The 14677-nt window shown below is 38.4% G+C and overlaps 1 protein-coding gene across 1 annotated transcript in view; it reads left to right on the top strand.

Annotated features, from left to right (window-relative positions):
* Window positions 1-14677, top strand: part of LOC143352474 (uncharacterized) — a 465026-nt gene that overhangs the window by 436340 nt on the left and 14009 nt on the right. The window contains exon 13 of the mRNA XM_076784988.1: window positions 13176-13354. Within this exon, the coding sequence (XP_076641103.1) occupies window positions 13176-13354 (179 nt within the window). The remainder of the gene's footprint in view (window positions 1-13175; window positions 13355-14677) is intronic.

The raw sequence follows: 14677 nt of genomic DNA on the forward strand, positions 1-14677 counted from the left end.
TTTATCAAGCAGATGCCATAAACTTTCGATCGGATTCGTACCCGGTGATTGCGGCGTTGTGTTCAAATATTGTGGTGTGTTATAAAACAACCACTCTCTAGTGTTGCGTGCTGTATGTTTGGGGTCATTGTCTTGAGTGAAGATAAAGTTGTCTTTTATACCCATTTTTTCTGCACTACTTACAATATAGGTTTTTAATATGTTTAGGTATATTTTGTGGTCCATGATTCCCTCGATGAAGTGTAATGACCCCACTCCAGCAGCACTCATACAACCCCAAACCATGATCGAACCTCCGCCGTGTTTTACTGTGGGACGTAGATTTTCTTTTTGTCGCTCTGTATTTTCTTCCTCCAGACCGTACACTTGCCATCAGAGCCGAAAACATTAAATTTACTTTCATCACTAAATATGACTCTTCGCCAAAACTCGATAGGCTTATTAATATTATCTTTCGCGAAATCAAGCCTCTTCTTTCTATTTACGGCATTTACGAAATACTTCTTGCGAGCAACTCGGCCGTGGTATTAATTATTTCGTAAACAATTACGAATAGTGCTGGCACATACACTTACTCTAATTTTAGGATTTGTTTTTATTTCACGCACTATAAAACGTTCATCGCGTGAACTAAGTTTTCGAGGCCGACCAGATTTCGCTTTATTTTTATTAGTTTTTCGTTCACCATATCGATTTATAATTCCTTGTATAGTGCTATGTGGCCTATTAATTGTTTTTGCTATTTCTCGCAATGATTTGCACTGATTATGCAGTTGTATAATAATTTTTCTTCAAGTCTCACTTGTTTCCTTACCTTTACGACCCATTTGACCGAATGTTACAAAAATTGACTGGTTTTGCAGAAGGTTGCCACTATACTGTGCATCAAAGACCCTGTCTGATTATTTGTCGGGTCCCGCTAAAACATAATATAAACAATCGGAAGTCTTTCAAGTACATTCTAGTACCTGTACAAATACTTTTTGCGCGCCAATTTAGAGACACTTCTCATACTTTCTAATTTTTCTCGTAAACGTAAAACTTTCTCAAGTGTATTTATATGACGGTATGTAGTTAAAATATATAACAATTACAATTATGTTTCGTTTTATAAACATGTGTGCAATTACATAGAGAAATACATGGTGTTTTAAGCTTACAAGAGGTGTACGAATACTTTTTACACTGGCTGTATATGAGGATCGAAGAGTGTCCGAATATCAATGAACGTCGCTATGCGTTAAACATCAAATGGTCTAGTGCATTCTCGGGGGCTCGGTGTTCCCTTTCAATTGAAAGATTATAGGCAATTTATAGAATTTATAGTATTATATTGACAAATTGAAATGGACACAGTTGAAAACGAATCGGGCAGACCAGGAGAAGACAGAAAGAGTCGCGGACACCCGCGCGTTGAAATCTCTTCACGAACCGTTCCCCCGTTCGATAAATATTTAATTAGACAGCTATGCAAATTTCCGGACAGTGGCGCGTAATCAATAATACTGACCGCGGGAATAATAACAACATAACGAAGCTCATTTGTATACGATTCGCATTTTAATGCACACCGGCGCGGCGCTGCGTCAGAAGTGAATCCTCGGCTATCGTTGAGAATTATTCGCGGCACAATGAATCCCACTTTTTTTTTCCCCCCCGCTTTTCACCCCGCCGAGCGAAATACTAGGATGATTTTAATGAATTGTATTATATTATCGATCGCCGCTAACAAACGCCAGCGCCTCGGGGTTTCGTCTACCACGCGTTTAATCTGCATTTTCGGCGCAGCCCCTTCCTCGCTTGCCTCCCGTCGTCGATGGGATTAATTATACGCCGAACAAAAAAGAAAAAAAAAAGGAAGGATGTCAGGGCAAAAATTTAATTAAAGCGGGAATAAGAACGAATTCATAATCGAGTGCGCAACTGCGATTAAAAAGAGTCGACATCGGAGGACGAATAGAATCACGAGCGGTCAGTGCAACGCGCCAATTATTTTGCCTCCGATTCTTCGTTTAAGCTTTCCGCGTCCGTGTGCTTGCTCGCTTGCTAATTACGCCCGACTAATTACTGGAACTGCATGCCGACATATCGATGCTAAAGCCCCGAGCCCTTAATCGGATGAATATAGATGCGTCCCCGCGGTAATCCGGAAACTCGGTTGGCCACGCGCCAAGAATGCGGAACTATCCATAAGGTGCATTTACAGTATGTCGCCGCGTTTTCCCCAAAAAAGAGCCGGACCGTGAATTTCGTCGAACGACCCCGATGAATCTTTTATTGGCCCCGGTCCTTCCAGCGCTCAGAAACGACCGTTCCGCCTCTCCGGAAGAGTTGTGGCTCGAACTGCCACCGGAAATTAAAAAAAATGTCGTCAAACTCCGGACACCATACATAGTCGGGGACAAAATGATTGGACACCCCGTTGATTTGTTCTAATTTTTGTTCAGTAGATAACATTCACACTGTTTCACGCTACGCATGAATTTTTCTCTAGAAAAATGGAAATTTTCAAGACGCTTGAGATTCGTCGACTTTACACGCCTGTGACTTTCGAACCAGCGAACTCCGGCCATTGAAACTTACATTTTTGGCGTTTTCTCGTCAAAATCTATACGATTGTGTAACAAAAAGGTTGAAAATCTTTTGTTCCCGAAAGTGAAGTTCAGTCGTTTTCTTGAATATTCTGTAGTGCCTTCTTTAATCTTTATCAAGAAAATCATATCACGTTTGGGCTAAAATTTGTATAATTTTCTCATTATTTCTGTCTTGATTGGAGCCGTTCGTGTTCAATACATTGTTTCAACTCATCAAAGGTATTGTGTCTCCCGTTCAGGTAATCCGAAATCAAAAATTCCAATGGAGTTTTCTTTTGTACACGTTAGTGTCCGACAAATTGAGTTTACAAATTGTTTTAGAGAAACGGCGTTGTTCCAGCTGAAACGTTCGGTTTTACTCGAAAAATTGCCCGAGCGTAGTTCGCTGTTGTTCATGGTTCGGTAGTTCTAGTGTTGAACACGTCAAACTCGCAAAACGAAGTGTTAGCGCAATCTGATTGCCTGAAAATGGGGACTATGGCTTCCGAATGGACAAAGAAACTCGTATTCGCACGGCCGTGACCGCCGCAGCAACGAGATTTGTTAACTTTCTGGCTGGCGTTTCGGAAGATCAACAAAGTGTGGCGTGTAATTGAAAAATCGCACGATCAAATTGGCGGGGGATATTTTGCGCCGCGGAACAATTCCTTGCGTGCGAATGGTCAAACGGATCGTTCGCAATGGCCGCATGTCCAAACGATTGTGTACATATATCGGTGTCCATCAACTAACAGACAATATCATGGCATCATTTCGCGCAGCGAAGCGCGGCCTCGCTCGGACAATGACGCCGCCCGGAAAAATCACTGCACATTAAAAAGCGACAAATGACACGAAGCGAGAGAGTCGGGGCCCCGACGACAAACTGCCCGGCATCGATTTGACGTTGATTGACGAATGTCCGCGTCGTTCGTCAACGTTATTACGTTTACACGTGGTGTACGCGTGTCGGCCGCGATCGATAAGACCCCGCCGCCCTGCTCCGGATTGGAAAATGCAATCAACAAGCAAAAGGTCGGGAACGAATGCACCGTGGACTTTTCGGATAATCTCTTCGCCGAAGGTTCACTCGCTGTTAGACTACCTGTTTGCGATGCCTCTGTTCAAACGGTTCGTTGTACGAACTATTAAGGGGGCCGGCAGGCATTTGGCCTTGACTGTCACGCTATGTTACGCTGTGCCTTTTTTTCTAGACATTTTACGTCTTAAATAAGTAAGTAATCAATTAAAAATGCGTACCACCGTGTTTGTACATGTCTTTGCTACGTCTGTATAGAGCCTTTTTTCGATACGAACACTAAATCTCTCGAAATTAAGAGAATCTCTCAGCGGCAGCCATCTTGTGACGTCATACTTGCTTCAGAATTCGAATTTTCTGCCGAATATTACAAATTACTCCACGATTAGGTAGAAATTCGCAATTTGGGCTCTATACAGACGTAGATTGGACTTTTAGGATACACAGTTAACCACTTCTAAACTGCTCATTGCAATATTGAAGCGACAGTTTGTCTAGATTTTGACCCTTGCAAGTTCATATACGTATATTGCAGAGAGATTCTCTAAATTTCGAGAGATTTAGTGTTCGTATCGAAAACAAGGCTCTGGACAGACGTAGCAAAGACATGTACAAACACGGTGGTATACATTTTTAATTGATTACTTACTTATTTAAGACGTAAAATGTCTAGGAAAAAGGCACAGCGTAACATAGCGTGACAGTCAAGGCCCAAATGCCTGCCGGCCCCCTTAAGGGTACCCATAAGTAATCAATTATTTGCAAAGAATTTGTTTTGCCTTTAGTTCTGTACCGATCGTTGAAGAGGAGACACGTATTCTTTCACAGTTTTCGGTAAAGCAGTCTGTGTTCAAAATATTCTAAAGAGTATAATTTTTTTCACAACCCTGTAATAAAATGGCGGCGTCCATACCTTCCGAGGATCATACTCGTCATTGCATACTTTTTCATTTTCATGCGGGATTTAATGCAACGGTAACAACAAAGAAAATTTGCGATGTTTATGGAGATGTATTGAAGGTCAACAAGCGTCAACGTTGGTTCAGAAGGTTTGCTGCTGGTGATTATGATCTCTCTGACAGGCCTCGAAGTGGACGACCAGTTGAATTGGATAATGACACCCTAAAATCTCTAGTGGAAGCTGATCCAAAATTAAGTATACAAGAATTATCGAGAAGCCTTGGGTCCACATGGTCAACTATACAAAGGCACCTACACAAAATGGGAAAGGCATACAGGCAAGGAATATGGGTACCGCATCAATTATCTGAGACCAACGAGAATATTCGTCGATCAATTTGCACTTCATTGCTATCCAGATTTCGTAGAGATCCATTTCTTAGCAGAATCGTTACCGGAGATGAAAAATGGATTATTTATGATAATATAAAGCGTTCCAAGTAATGGCTTTCTGCAAATCAAACCGCAATATCAACCCCTAAACCTAGCTTATCATTTAGAAAGGTGTTACTGTGCATTTGGTGGGACTGTCATGGCATAATTCACTTTGAGTGGTTGAAACCTGGAGAAACAGTTACTGCTAAGTTGTATTCAGAACTATTGAAAAAGAGGGCATCTTTAGTCCACAGAATAAGTGTAATACTGCAAATTGACAATGCCCGGCCCCATGCAGCGAAACTCACTCAGGAATAAATCAAAGAATTGCAATGGGAAGTTGTACCGCACCCCCGTACTCACCGGATATTGCTCCCTCTGATCTTTTCAGATCTCTGGAGCATTATTTAAGAAATAAAACATTCTGTAGAAGATGCAAGGAGGCACCTTGAGTCATATTTTGCTTCACGAACCCTGGATTTCTATAAGAGGGGGATTGAAAATTTGCAGGATAGATGGCAAACTGTCCTTGATAATGATGGAGATTATATAATAAATTAAGAAATAAAAACTTGAATTTACTACAAAGTTTGTTTCAGATTTCAAAGTAATTGGTTACTTATGGGTCCTCCTAATATGTTAAGGTGCAAGACGTTGCACAGTGTTCGATGCTATAGGGAATTTCGGGACAGAATTAATAACTCCTAAACTAATTCATTTTCGATCCAAATTTAAAGAGCATATCTATCAATTGACGAAACAAATACAATTTTATGTAAAAAGTTTCTTGTTTTTTTTTTATTCCAATTTGTTGTATAATTACCGAGTAACTGTTGCTCGATCAATTTTTTTGTGAGTTTATCGGAAACGTGTAAAAAGTCGAGAGAAAAAATAATTACTTCCTCGAATAGTTAAAACTGCAATCTAGACAGTAATTAAGGTAAATCACCCTTTTACCGGCCTCGTAAAAATGTGATTATTTTATAATAAGTAGACGGCGGGTGTTCGTGGGCCATTCTACGCCGAGTAATTACGTTTCGTACACACGTCGTCTTACGTTCTTGTGAAAGTACACAGGGTTGTAACACTTGATGCCTCCCTCAGTTAACCCTCCGTATGCTATGCCGGAGTCATTCGTGACCCGTCGCGGTACCGGTGGGGATAAGGTCGAGCGAGACACTTTTTATTTCAAAATCAGAAAATCGCTATCCCCTCTTCGTCTTCGTCCGAAATAGGACGAAAGTCGATCCTGAGCAATCTTCTTATATCGAAAGAAACCTCTAGTGATATATCCGCGTGGGTCAGAAATGCCTAGAACACACAGAAGACCGATGGTTAAAAAGGGAATTTTATATTCTTCAATATTGTTTAAATTTCTCGACTTGTATTAGTTAAAAATCTCCAGCCAACTTTTCTTTTCAAAATAGTAATTAGTGGAGTAATAGTAATTAGTGAATATTGTAAGTTGGCTGCATTTATGACAAAAATGAGTAGGTCACGTGCAAAACAGTGAAACCATTCAAACAATATAAAAAATACTGTTTCGCAATTCACAACTCACTAGAACTGTTGAGAAAGGAAACAAATGTCTACGTAGCTCCTGTATCTTCATTAACAATTTTGATTTTGCATAAACATCTGCAATGTAATTATAATATTTCCAGTTCACGTACTTCAAAATAACCCTTTAACAACTAGGACGCTTTCATAACTACAAATGCTTATTTGTAGTTCTTAATAACATGAAACATCATAAAAATAATGAGGAACATTTACTTTGTTTATTTTTCAATATCCAGTTAATAGAAGAATTTTTAATGAAACTTGTGCTTCATACTCCTGAACGGTTATCAAAAAGCGTAGATCTCCATTGACTTAGTTACTTTTCATATTAATTATTTTATCAACCCGTTCCCTATTAATTCTTGTCGTTATTAGAATTAAATTCTTTAACACAGACAATGTATAGTATAAAGTTCGTTCCATTAATCTACCGTCGATTCTCGGATAAACAGCGTTTTTAAATAATTAACGTTCCGGTATAGACGCGTTACTGCATTTTTCACGTTTCAATTTGTACTGTTTTATATGATTTTAGGATACGCATATGAACAAATTCTTTTAATCAAAAATACAGTTCCGCGTGCACCGAATATCGCGGGAATATTGTCGCAATTTAATTTTCCCCGACTATTTCATAATTCCGCGAGCTTTATTTCTCTCGGGTCCCATAATACTGTTTGAATTCTGTGTGCTCTGCGTGGAATCGTTGCCCGCGGTTGCTTTCCTAATGCAAGACACGCAGTGAAAACATTCTATTAAATCTCTATGCATCGTTTTTGATCGCTTAGATCATTTACTCGCCTGCGTTACCTTTCGCCCGCCTGTTATAAACAGTTAAATTAGCGATATCAATTCTCATTTGACGGTGGTTCTATAAAAAAAGGAATACAACTGTTCGCTGGAGTAGCAAACATATCTACATACACATATAGATTCGATCGGCTTCATACTCGTTTACCGGATAACTTCATTTCAGTATTCAATTTGCCGGAACTCAATTCGTCGCACACCCCTTGGATTATATTCCTCGCGAATATGGGAAAATTCGTTAATAAAATTTAGTTTTCGTGAAATGGGTTAACGATTTCATGTTATTATTAATTTAAAACAATATTATTCCATCTTTTACAGTCAAGATATTTTTGCATGATACTGCGACTGGGGAAACTGAACACGCTTTTTCGGTGGAAAATGTTACAAATTGAAACATCCAAGTAAAAACATTGAACCATTTTTCTCGCAACGGAAATTCAGTGTTGAAACACTTCTTGGGTCCACCGTATATGCATCTACAGGCTGTCCCAAGAATGTCGTTTTTCTTTGAAAAGGGTGATTCCTAAGGTCATTTCAAATAACTTTTTCCTTTACAAAAATGTTCTCCGCGGTTTCGTTAACGAGTTATTAACGCAAAACGCGGACCAATCAGAGCGCAGCTGCGGCAGAGGATTTCCGGCTCGGAGACAGATCTCGCTGAGCGCGGCGTTGGCATTGGCCGAGCCCAAATCCGTCCGCTGTAGCCACGCTCCGATTGGTCCGCGTTTTTCGTTAATAACTCGTTAACGAAGCTGCGGAGAAGATTTTTGCAAAGAAAAAAGTTACTTCAAACAAGCTCAGGAATCGCCTCATTCAAGGAATTATAACATTTTTTCGGACACCCTCTATACAATGAAAAGCTAGTTCGTGAAGTGCACGTCAGCCGTCACAATGGTTACATGATATTCCCGAAGATTCGAAGAAAAAGAGAGAGTAAACGATATCAGTGGCACGTTTCACCCGAAGAATGATGTAATACAATGTAACTCGCGAGTAGCCGCGAAAACAGTTCGAGTAGATGGATCTACCGCGTCATACATTTATGCATTGGATGAACGTATTATACGAGCATCGGCAGTGCTCTTCCATAAATTGAATATTCCTTTGTGGAGTGCCCTGAATTATCATCGAACGCAGGAACGTATCCGGACACCGTGGCCCCCCGGAATTTTTCCAGCCGGTTTTAGGACCTCCGTAGCGATATCCGCAGACAATCTATCCGGCGCATAAAATTTTATGTCATCCAGAGAGACCGATTCCTCGGCGTGGAGAAGTCAAGGCCCGCCCGCCGAATAACCGGGCGAAATTTTCGCACGGGAGACGTAAAAATTTCGCTTTCGTGGCACAGCGTCTCGATAGAAAGCCGGCGCGGACTACCGCGGAAGGGATGGGGATTATAAATTAGAATCGGAAACGTACGAAACGAAATTGGAAAACAGTAACTACACCGTCGGACGTGTGTTGCACGTTGCCAATTCGGAGCGGCGCTCGACGCGCGCGAAAAATTTCGCGAGCTCCGTGGACGCCGCACGGTGTGACGAATGGCCTTTTTAGCTGGACAAAATTAACTTTCAAATGAACAAAAACTAACTGCGCGAATAGAATCTAAAATAACCGTGTATTAAAATCCTTGAATATTAAAACTTAAAATTCTTTTGTTGTATGTTTACAGAGCGTGTAAACTTCACCTAAAAGACGAACACCTAACCTATAAATGAATGGGCACATTTCCATACGCGCTAGGAATATGTTAAAATGTACTAAGGAGTGGTTAAATATCCTATATATGATGGATATAACATCTCAAAACATGTATTTTCACTTTAGTAATCCTAAATTATCGATAACATTCCTCTATTTTTGTAAATTAAGTGTCAAAGACGGTACTTATTTTTCCACAGAAACGCCCATGTTACTACTCTTCGTTAATGAATTAGTATATGCGCCACGTCGGTCCACGCGATGATTTTTACATATAATAAAGTAGAGATTCTCTACTTTATTTTAATACCAAAATTGGCTTGCAGAACGTTGCAGGACTATACTAATTTTTACAATGAAGTTACGTCGTTTTACGTACACGCTCGTGACAATCATAGCCTATTCTATTTACATTTGTTTATAAGTTATTAGTTTTAGTTATTAGTTTATAAGTTATTTGTTTTTAGCAACCGAACGTTTCTATTTAAGACTTTGATTTTGATCTCTGTTATTTCTTTTGTTTTATTTATATTTTCATGTTATTTTTTTATTAAAATATTAAACAATAATATGAAGTAGAGTTGTTATTTATAAATTGAAACCTTATACTAAACCAAAGAATAATTGTATCCCGTTAGAATATGTCTGAATCTCCAAAAAGTAACATTTACAATCATTTTTCCAAAATTACATTCTTTTTGTCCATACTTAAAATTACGTCTTCTTTGACAATATCTACTACTTGTTAAATCATTTTGTGTTACATAGATCCATTACTAACTTTGTTGTATTTCATATTTAATTATAAATCACTTAAAATATATTGTTTGATTAACAAAAACCAACTAAATGTTGTAAAAAATTAATAATTATTCATATTTTATACACCTGTAAACATATTAATCGATAAATATAGAAAAATAGGCGATTTAGAATTTTGTCCAGCAAAAAAGGCCATTCGTCACACTGTGCGCCGTGCGAAATTAATGTTTCAGATTAAATAATTGTAGTACATTCGGTAAATATTTTTAATAAGTCCAATGAAATCACGTTCTTTACCAGGACAATAGAAATTTACAGACGTTCGACTTTTCTTGAAACGCATTGTCCCTTGCGGTCAAATCGACGCAACGGTACAAAACGAGATAAATAATTCGCTTTATAAATTTCTGGACAACGATCGGCGGAAATACACATAGTAAAAATTGTGGGGACTTTAAAAATGGACTGTAGGATAAAGATGTCCAAGTTTAGATTAGGGGATGGGGGTGGCTGATGATAGATTAAATTAAAAAAGAGGACCTGCGAGCTGCACGATGCACCCTTGCCGTGCGAGAAATAAAATTGCAAGAGACTCCAGCGGAATCCTGGCTGTCCAGCATTATTCACTAGAAATTGGCTTGTGTTCCGCACAATGTAATGGCGCCCGGGCCGAGCGGTTCAACGTACACCAGTTTTCGCAACTTCCAGACCTCTATGTTCCTCGCGCACGGATTTCTACGTCACGCACGATTTTACCAGGTGCGTATTACAGTCGGGATATATTTCACTGAGCAATCAAAGAATTGCAAGTTCCGCGTCACAGTGTGCGCAGTTTGCATGGAAGGTGTCCTGGCGGGGACAGAGTAATTGAATCGCACAGTTTCGAGCATGCGGGAAGGTTTAACAGAACACTAATCCTTTGCGAATAGATTCCTGAAAGCGCTGAAAAGTATTTTTTACGTGAAGCAAGATTTCTATTTGGAGACCAATAGATTGCTTGCTGCTTCATTTTATTTAGTCGAGTAAAACGAACGTGGTCGTTATTCGAATTTTACCTTGTCTTCCAAATACTTTTTTCTTCTCATTCGCATTGAAATTATTATTTCACAGTTTATTGTAACCTCCGGCTAATCATTTTTAGTCTAATTCTTACGCAACTGCCCGAAAAATTATTCAACATAAAATAAGTGTCGATTAACCCTCATTCGGCCATTTAATATTTTTACATTCTGTAAAATGATCGATCTCTTTCTGTTTGTGCTGCGAGATGTATTTCTTTAAAATGCGACGTTATAAATGAAATACAATTTGTTATGTCGGAATGTAAAATAACAATGTCGTTTTACCCGAGAAGCATTCAAAAGCACAAAATTATGTTGCAGACCACCGCGGAACGTTTTACTGTGCAATTAGAAACCCGTTTCGTTTCCTAAATACTGGGCAAACAGTTAAATTGTGCCGAGTCCTGTTATGAAAAGCGAAAGAAACCGCAGATAATATACAAAGTTGTTGGAAACATTTCCGGGAAACTCGTGAGTCGTTAAACGCCCGGAACCTCCGTGTAAAGTTGAACTAACGCGCCTGGAACAAAATGGAAGGAAGCAGACCAAGCGAAAGGTTTCAGAAAGAAGTATAACAGCGACGCGTAATCCTTGATAATAGTTTGGCCGCTGGAGACTCGAGCATCAACGCGGTGTTAACTTTTGGAACGATAACGGGTGAGAGGAAGGGTGTGGCCGGTTAAAGAGGTCAAAAATTGAATTTACAATAGGCCATTCGGTAGCTTATCCAAAGAAAATACTTTGCAATTACTTTACAATACTTTACCATTTTCATCCCTATATGTCTATATGAGGGGTAGTAAAACGGGGTGACAAAGAAAATCAGATTTTTGCCGTAATTTCTCTTATCCTCTTCAATTGAAATTTTTGAAAAAATCAGACATACTTTGACTATTAGAATGCACATCTATGAATTTTTCAGAATTTTTATCTTCGAAACCGAATTTTAAAAAATAGAAAAACTTTCGAGATGCCGATTTCTTGTAGAATTTATGAGACACTAAGCTTATATTTTTACAGTTTTAGCATCTCGTTATGGTGGTTAACATATAATTTTTCCAGATTTCTCAAAGTGGGGGACTTTCATCAACGAAATTAGCTTGCTCTAGTAAAAGGATCTGGCTGGATGCTCGTATACGAATTTCAGCGTTCTTCAATTGTTTGTTGCACGAAATCAATTCGTTAATATTCTTCATTGAATCTGCCGTGAAGCCATTTAGACTTCGATATTTTCCGGCCATTTTTGCCGTTTATTGAACACGCTTTCCCGCCGTGAAACAGTTCTATGATTGACGCTCACGTTTATTTGCTCCTTGCATTCGCGCTTGGAATTTCGGTTGGCCGGTAACAACATAGATATGTCGTCGAGCTTTCAGCGTTACGAGCTTGCGTTTGATGTATCGTTCGCGCAGTCGAAATTGCACCGTTAGTTCTACAGACGCCTCGCTGACCAACGGCTGTCATGGGAAAAATGTCTATTCGTCATAGGAGAACGTAAGGACTTCACTCTGAATGGTCGTCTCGGGAATCGTGCGTCCCAGATTTGTTTGCCACCAGACTCTTTCTTATTTTCACGATCTGTACATTTCACTGATTACTTTTTATCAATAAGGTAACAATCCCCAGAAAATCCAACGGAATCAATGTAATTTAATGAAACCAAAACTGGAAAGATAAAAATCATAGCGGTCATTCCTTTAACCTCTTGTAGTGTAAAGCAATTTCAACCTTTATAAGGAAATTATTTTATAATACAGCGCTCTTTATACGATGTATAGAAAAAGCATTACGGTAAAAATTGAATTTTTTTTCATTTTCATTATTTTTCCAATATAAAAGGAACAGGCAGTCGCATTGATCGAGGTTGAAATAAGATTGATTTAAAAGTAAATATAGACGTCTAAATTAAAATTGCAGATAGGATATTAAGGATTAGCTTTGTGGCTCAACGTTTTTTTTTTTTTTGTTTTTAAACCTATAACTGAAATATTCTTAAAAAACACTTTATTTGTATTGTAAAATCGGACATTTCATACGCAACAACCTGATACGCAGCTGCATTGACGGTTTAAAAAAAAAAACTATGATACGTCCCAGTTTTATCCGTGTATCCGATTTCGGCCAGGTCTTTTTAGTAGATTAGACGACTGCGATTTCGATCGACGGAAATAAGATATTTGAAGTCCGTCGAATTCCAGTTGCGCTCGGTTCCATTGGTTTTATATTATCCAACGTTTCGGCCAGGCATCAGCTATCGAGGATAGTTTTAATCCTTCCGCTTACTGCGATTTCAATCGCACTGACGAGACGCCGTTGTCGATATTTCAGAACGCGAGGGCGGCACTCAACAACCGACCAGAGTGTGCGACGTCGAATATTACGGATTGTCGTCACGGGTGAACGGTTCCGTAGTGCATCCGGAGCCTCACCGATTATTCGCCATGAAGGGGCCGGTAAAATGCAGGCAGTACTTCATCCCGGAGCCTAATCAGTCGGTCATCATCCGAGTAAGTCCTCCGATCTGTACTTATCCGCCGTTGGCACCGGTCTGCAGAGCAAAAAGTATTCGTCGCCGTCTATCAACTCTTTCTTGCCCTACATCCAGTCGCACTTAATTTTATGGCAATTATTACGAGTCTCGGGCGACGAGTAATTTAGTAATTGCATCGTACTAGGTACAACGTAAGACTCTGCAAATGAATTGTCAAAATGATATGTTAATACGACTCCTTATGCAAAATAGAAATTTTTTACCTGAACTGCAACTGGAGTGAAATACAAAATATTTTCTTTCTTATCATGCTTAGTAGGTTGAAAATAATATATGTTTAAATTTTTCTAATATTTTCTATATCTTAATATCTGTGTTGCAAAAGGATTCTAAACAATCGTTCTAATTACTAGCACGTGAATTTTTATTCGATACTTTTCACTGCCTCGTCGAAACTTATCTCCAACATCACTGTTTTATAAAATATCATTTTGTGCAATTGTAAAAGTTTTCTTTTCGCGATCGTATCGAACGAAACTATTAGAGTACGTTACTGGGAGTGGTGTGTTGGTTTACGATTCAACTTCAAAGTTGCTAGTGAAGGAGGAACTATTAAAAAGTCGTTAACCATGAATTGAGCCGTTCATTGCACAAATCTATTAATTCCATAAAACAAAAAGTTGAGAAATGCGATGAAATAATGTACATTGTTTTTTAAAATTCCCTTTATAATATAAATTCAAATAAATATTGTAGAATGCATAAATACAGATGTAGCTTTCATCTAATGGTATATAAACTTAATAAGAAAGAATAGCCAAAAAATAATCGTCAGTAATGTTACAATTTTTATGTGACTGGTGGAGTTAATTGATTTGGCAAGTGAAAAAAGTATTAAAGTTAAATTCAGTGTTTAAATTTTTATGTTTTTTATTACAGAAAAAGTTAATTATTATATATTTTTATTACAGATTTTCCATAAAAATGAATATTAACAGTTCTGTTATAATATATTATTTGTGATTAATTCATCAGCAATATACATAATGTCTTCTTCATCAGCTATATGTGAGGACTCGTCATTTCGACTTTTTGTCAAGTTTTTATAGTAATCATGTTTAACAGGAGGAATGAATTTTAGCAGGTCCATCATGTCTCTCCTTTTTTCCCTTGTCACAGTTCTACTTTTAGGATATAATAAAGACTGATCTACGTTTTTCAAACTTTGTGGTCTACCTGCTATAGATTTCATTATATTAATGGCATTAAATTCTGAATCTTCATTATAGTCATATTTGAATTGTATGAGGTGGGGTTTGGACCTTTCTAACTATTCAGC

This window comes from Halictus rubicundus, chromosome 3 (assembly GCF_050948215.1).
Source record: "Halictus rubicundus isolate RS-2024b chromosome 3, iyHalRubi1_principal, whole genome shotgun sequence".
In the NCBI taxonomy this organism is placed as follows: domain Eukaryota; kingdom Metazoa; phylum Arthropoda; class Insecta; order Hymenoptera; family Halictidae; genus Halictus; species Halictus rubicundus.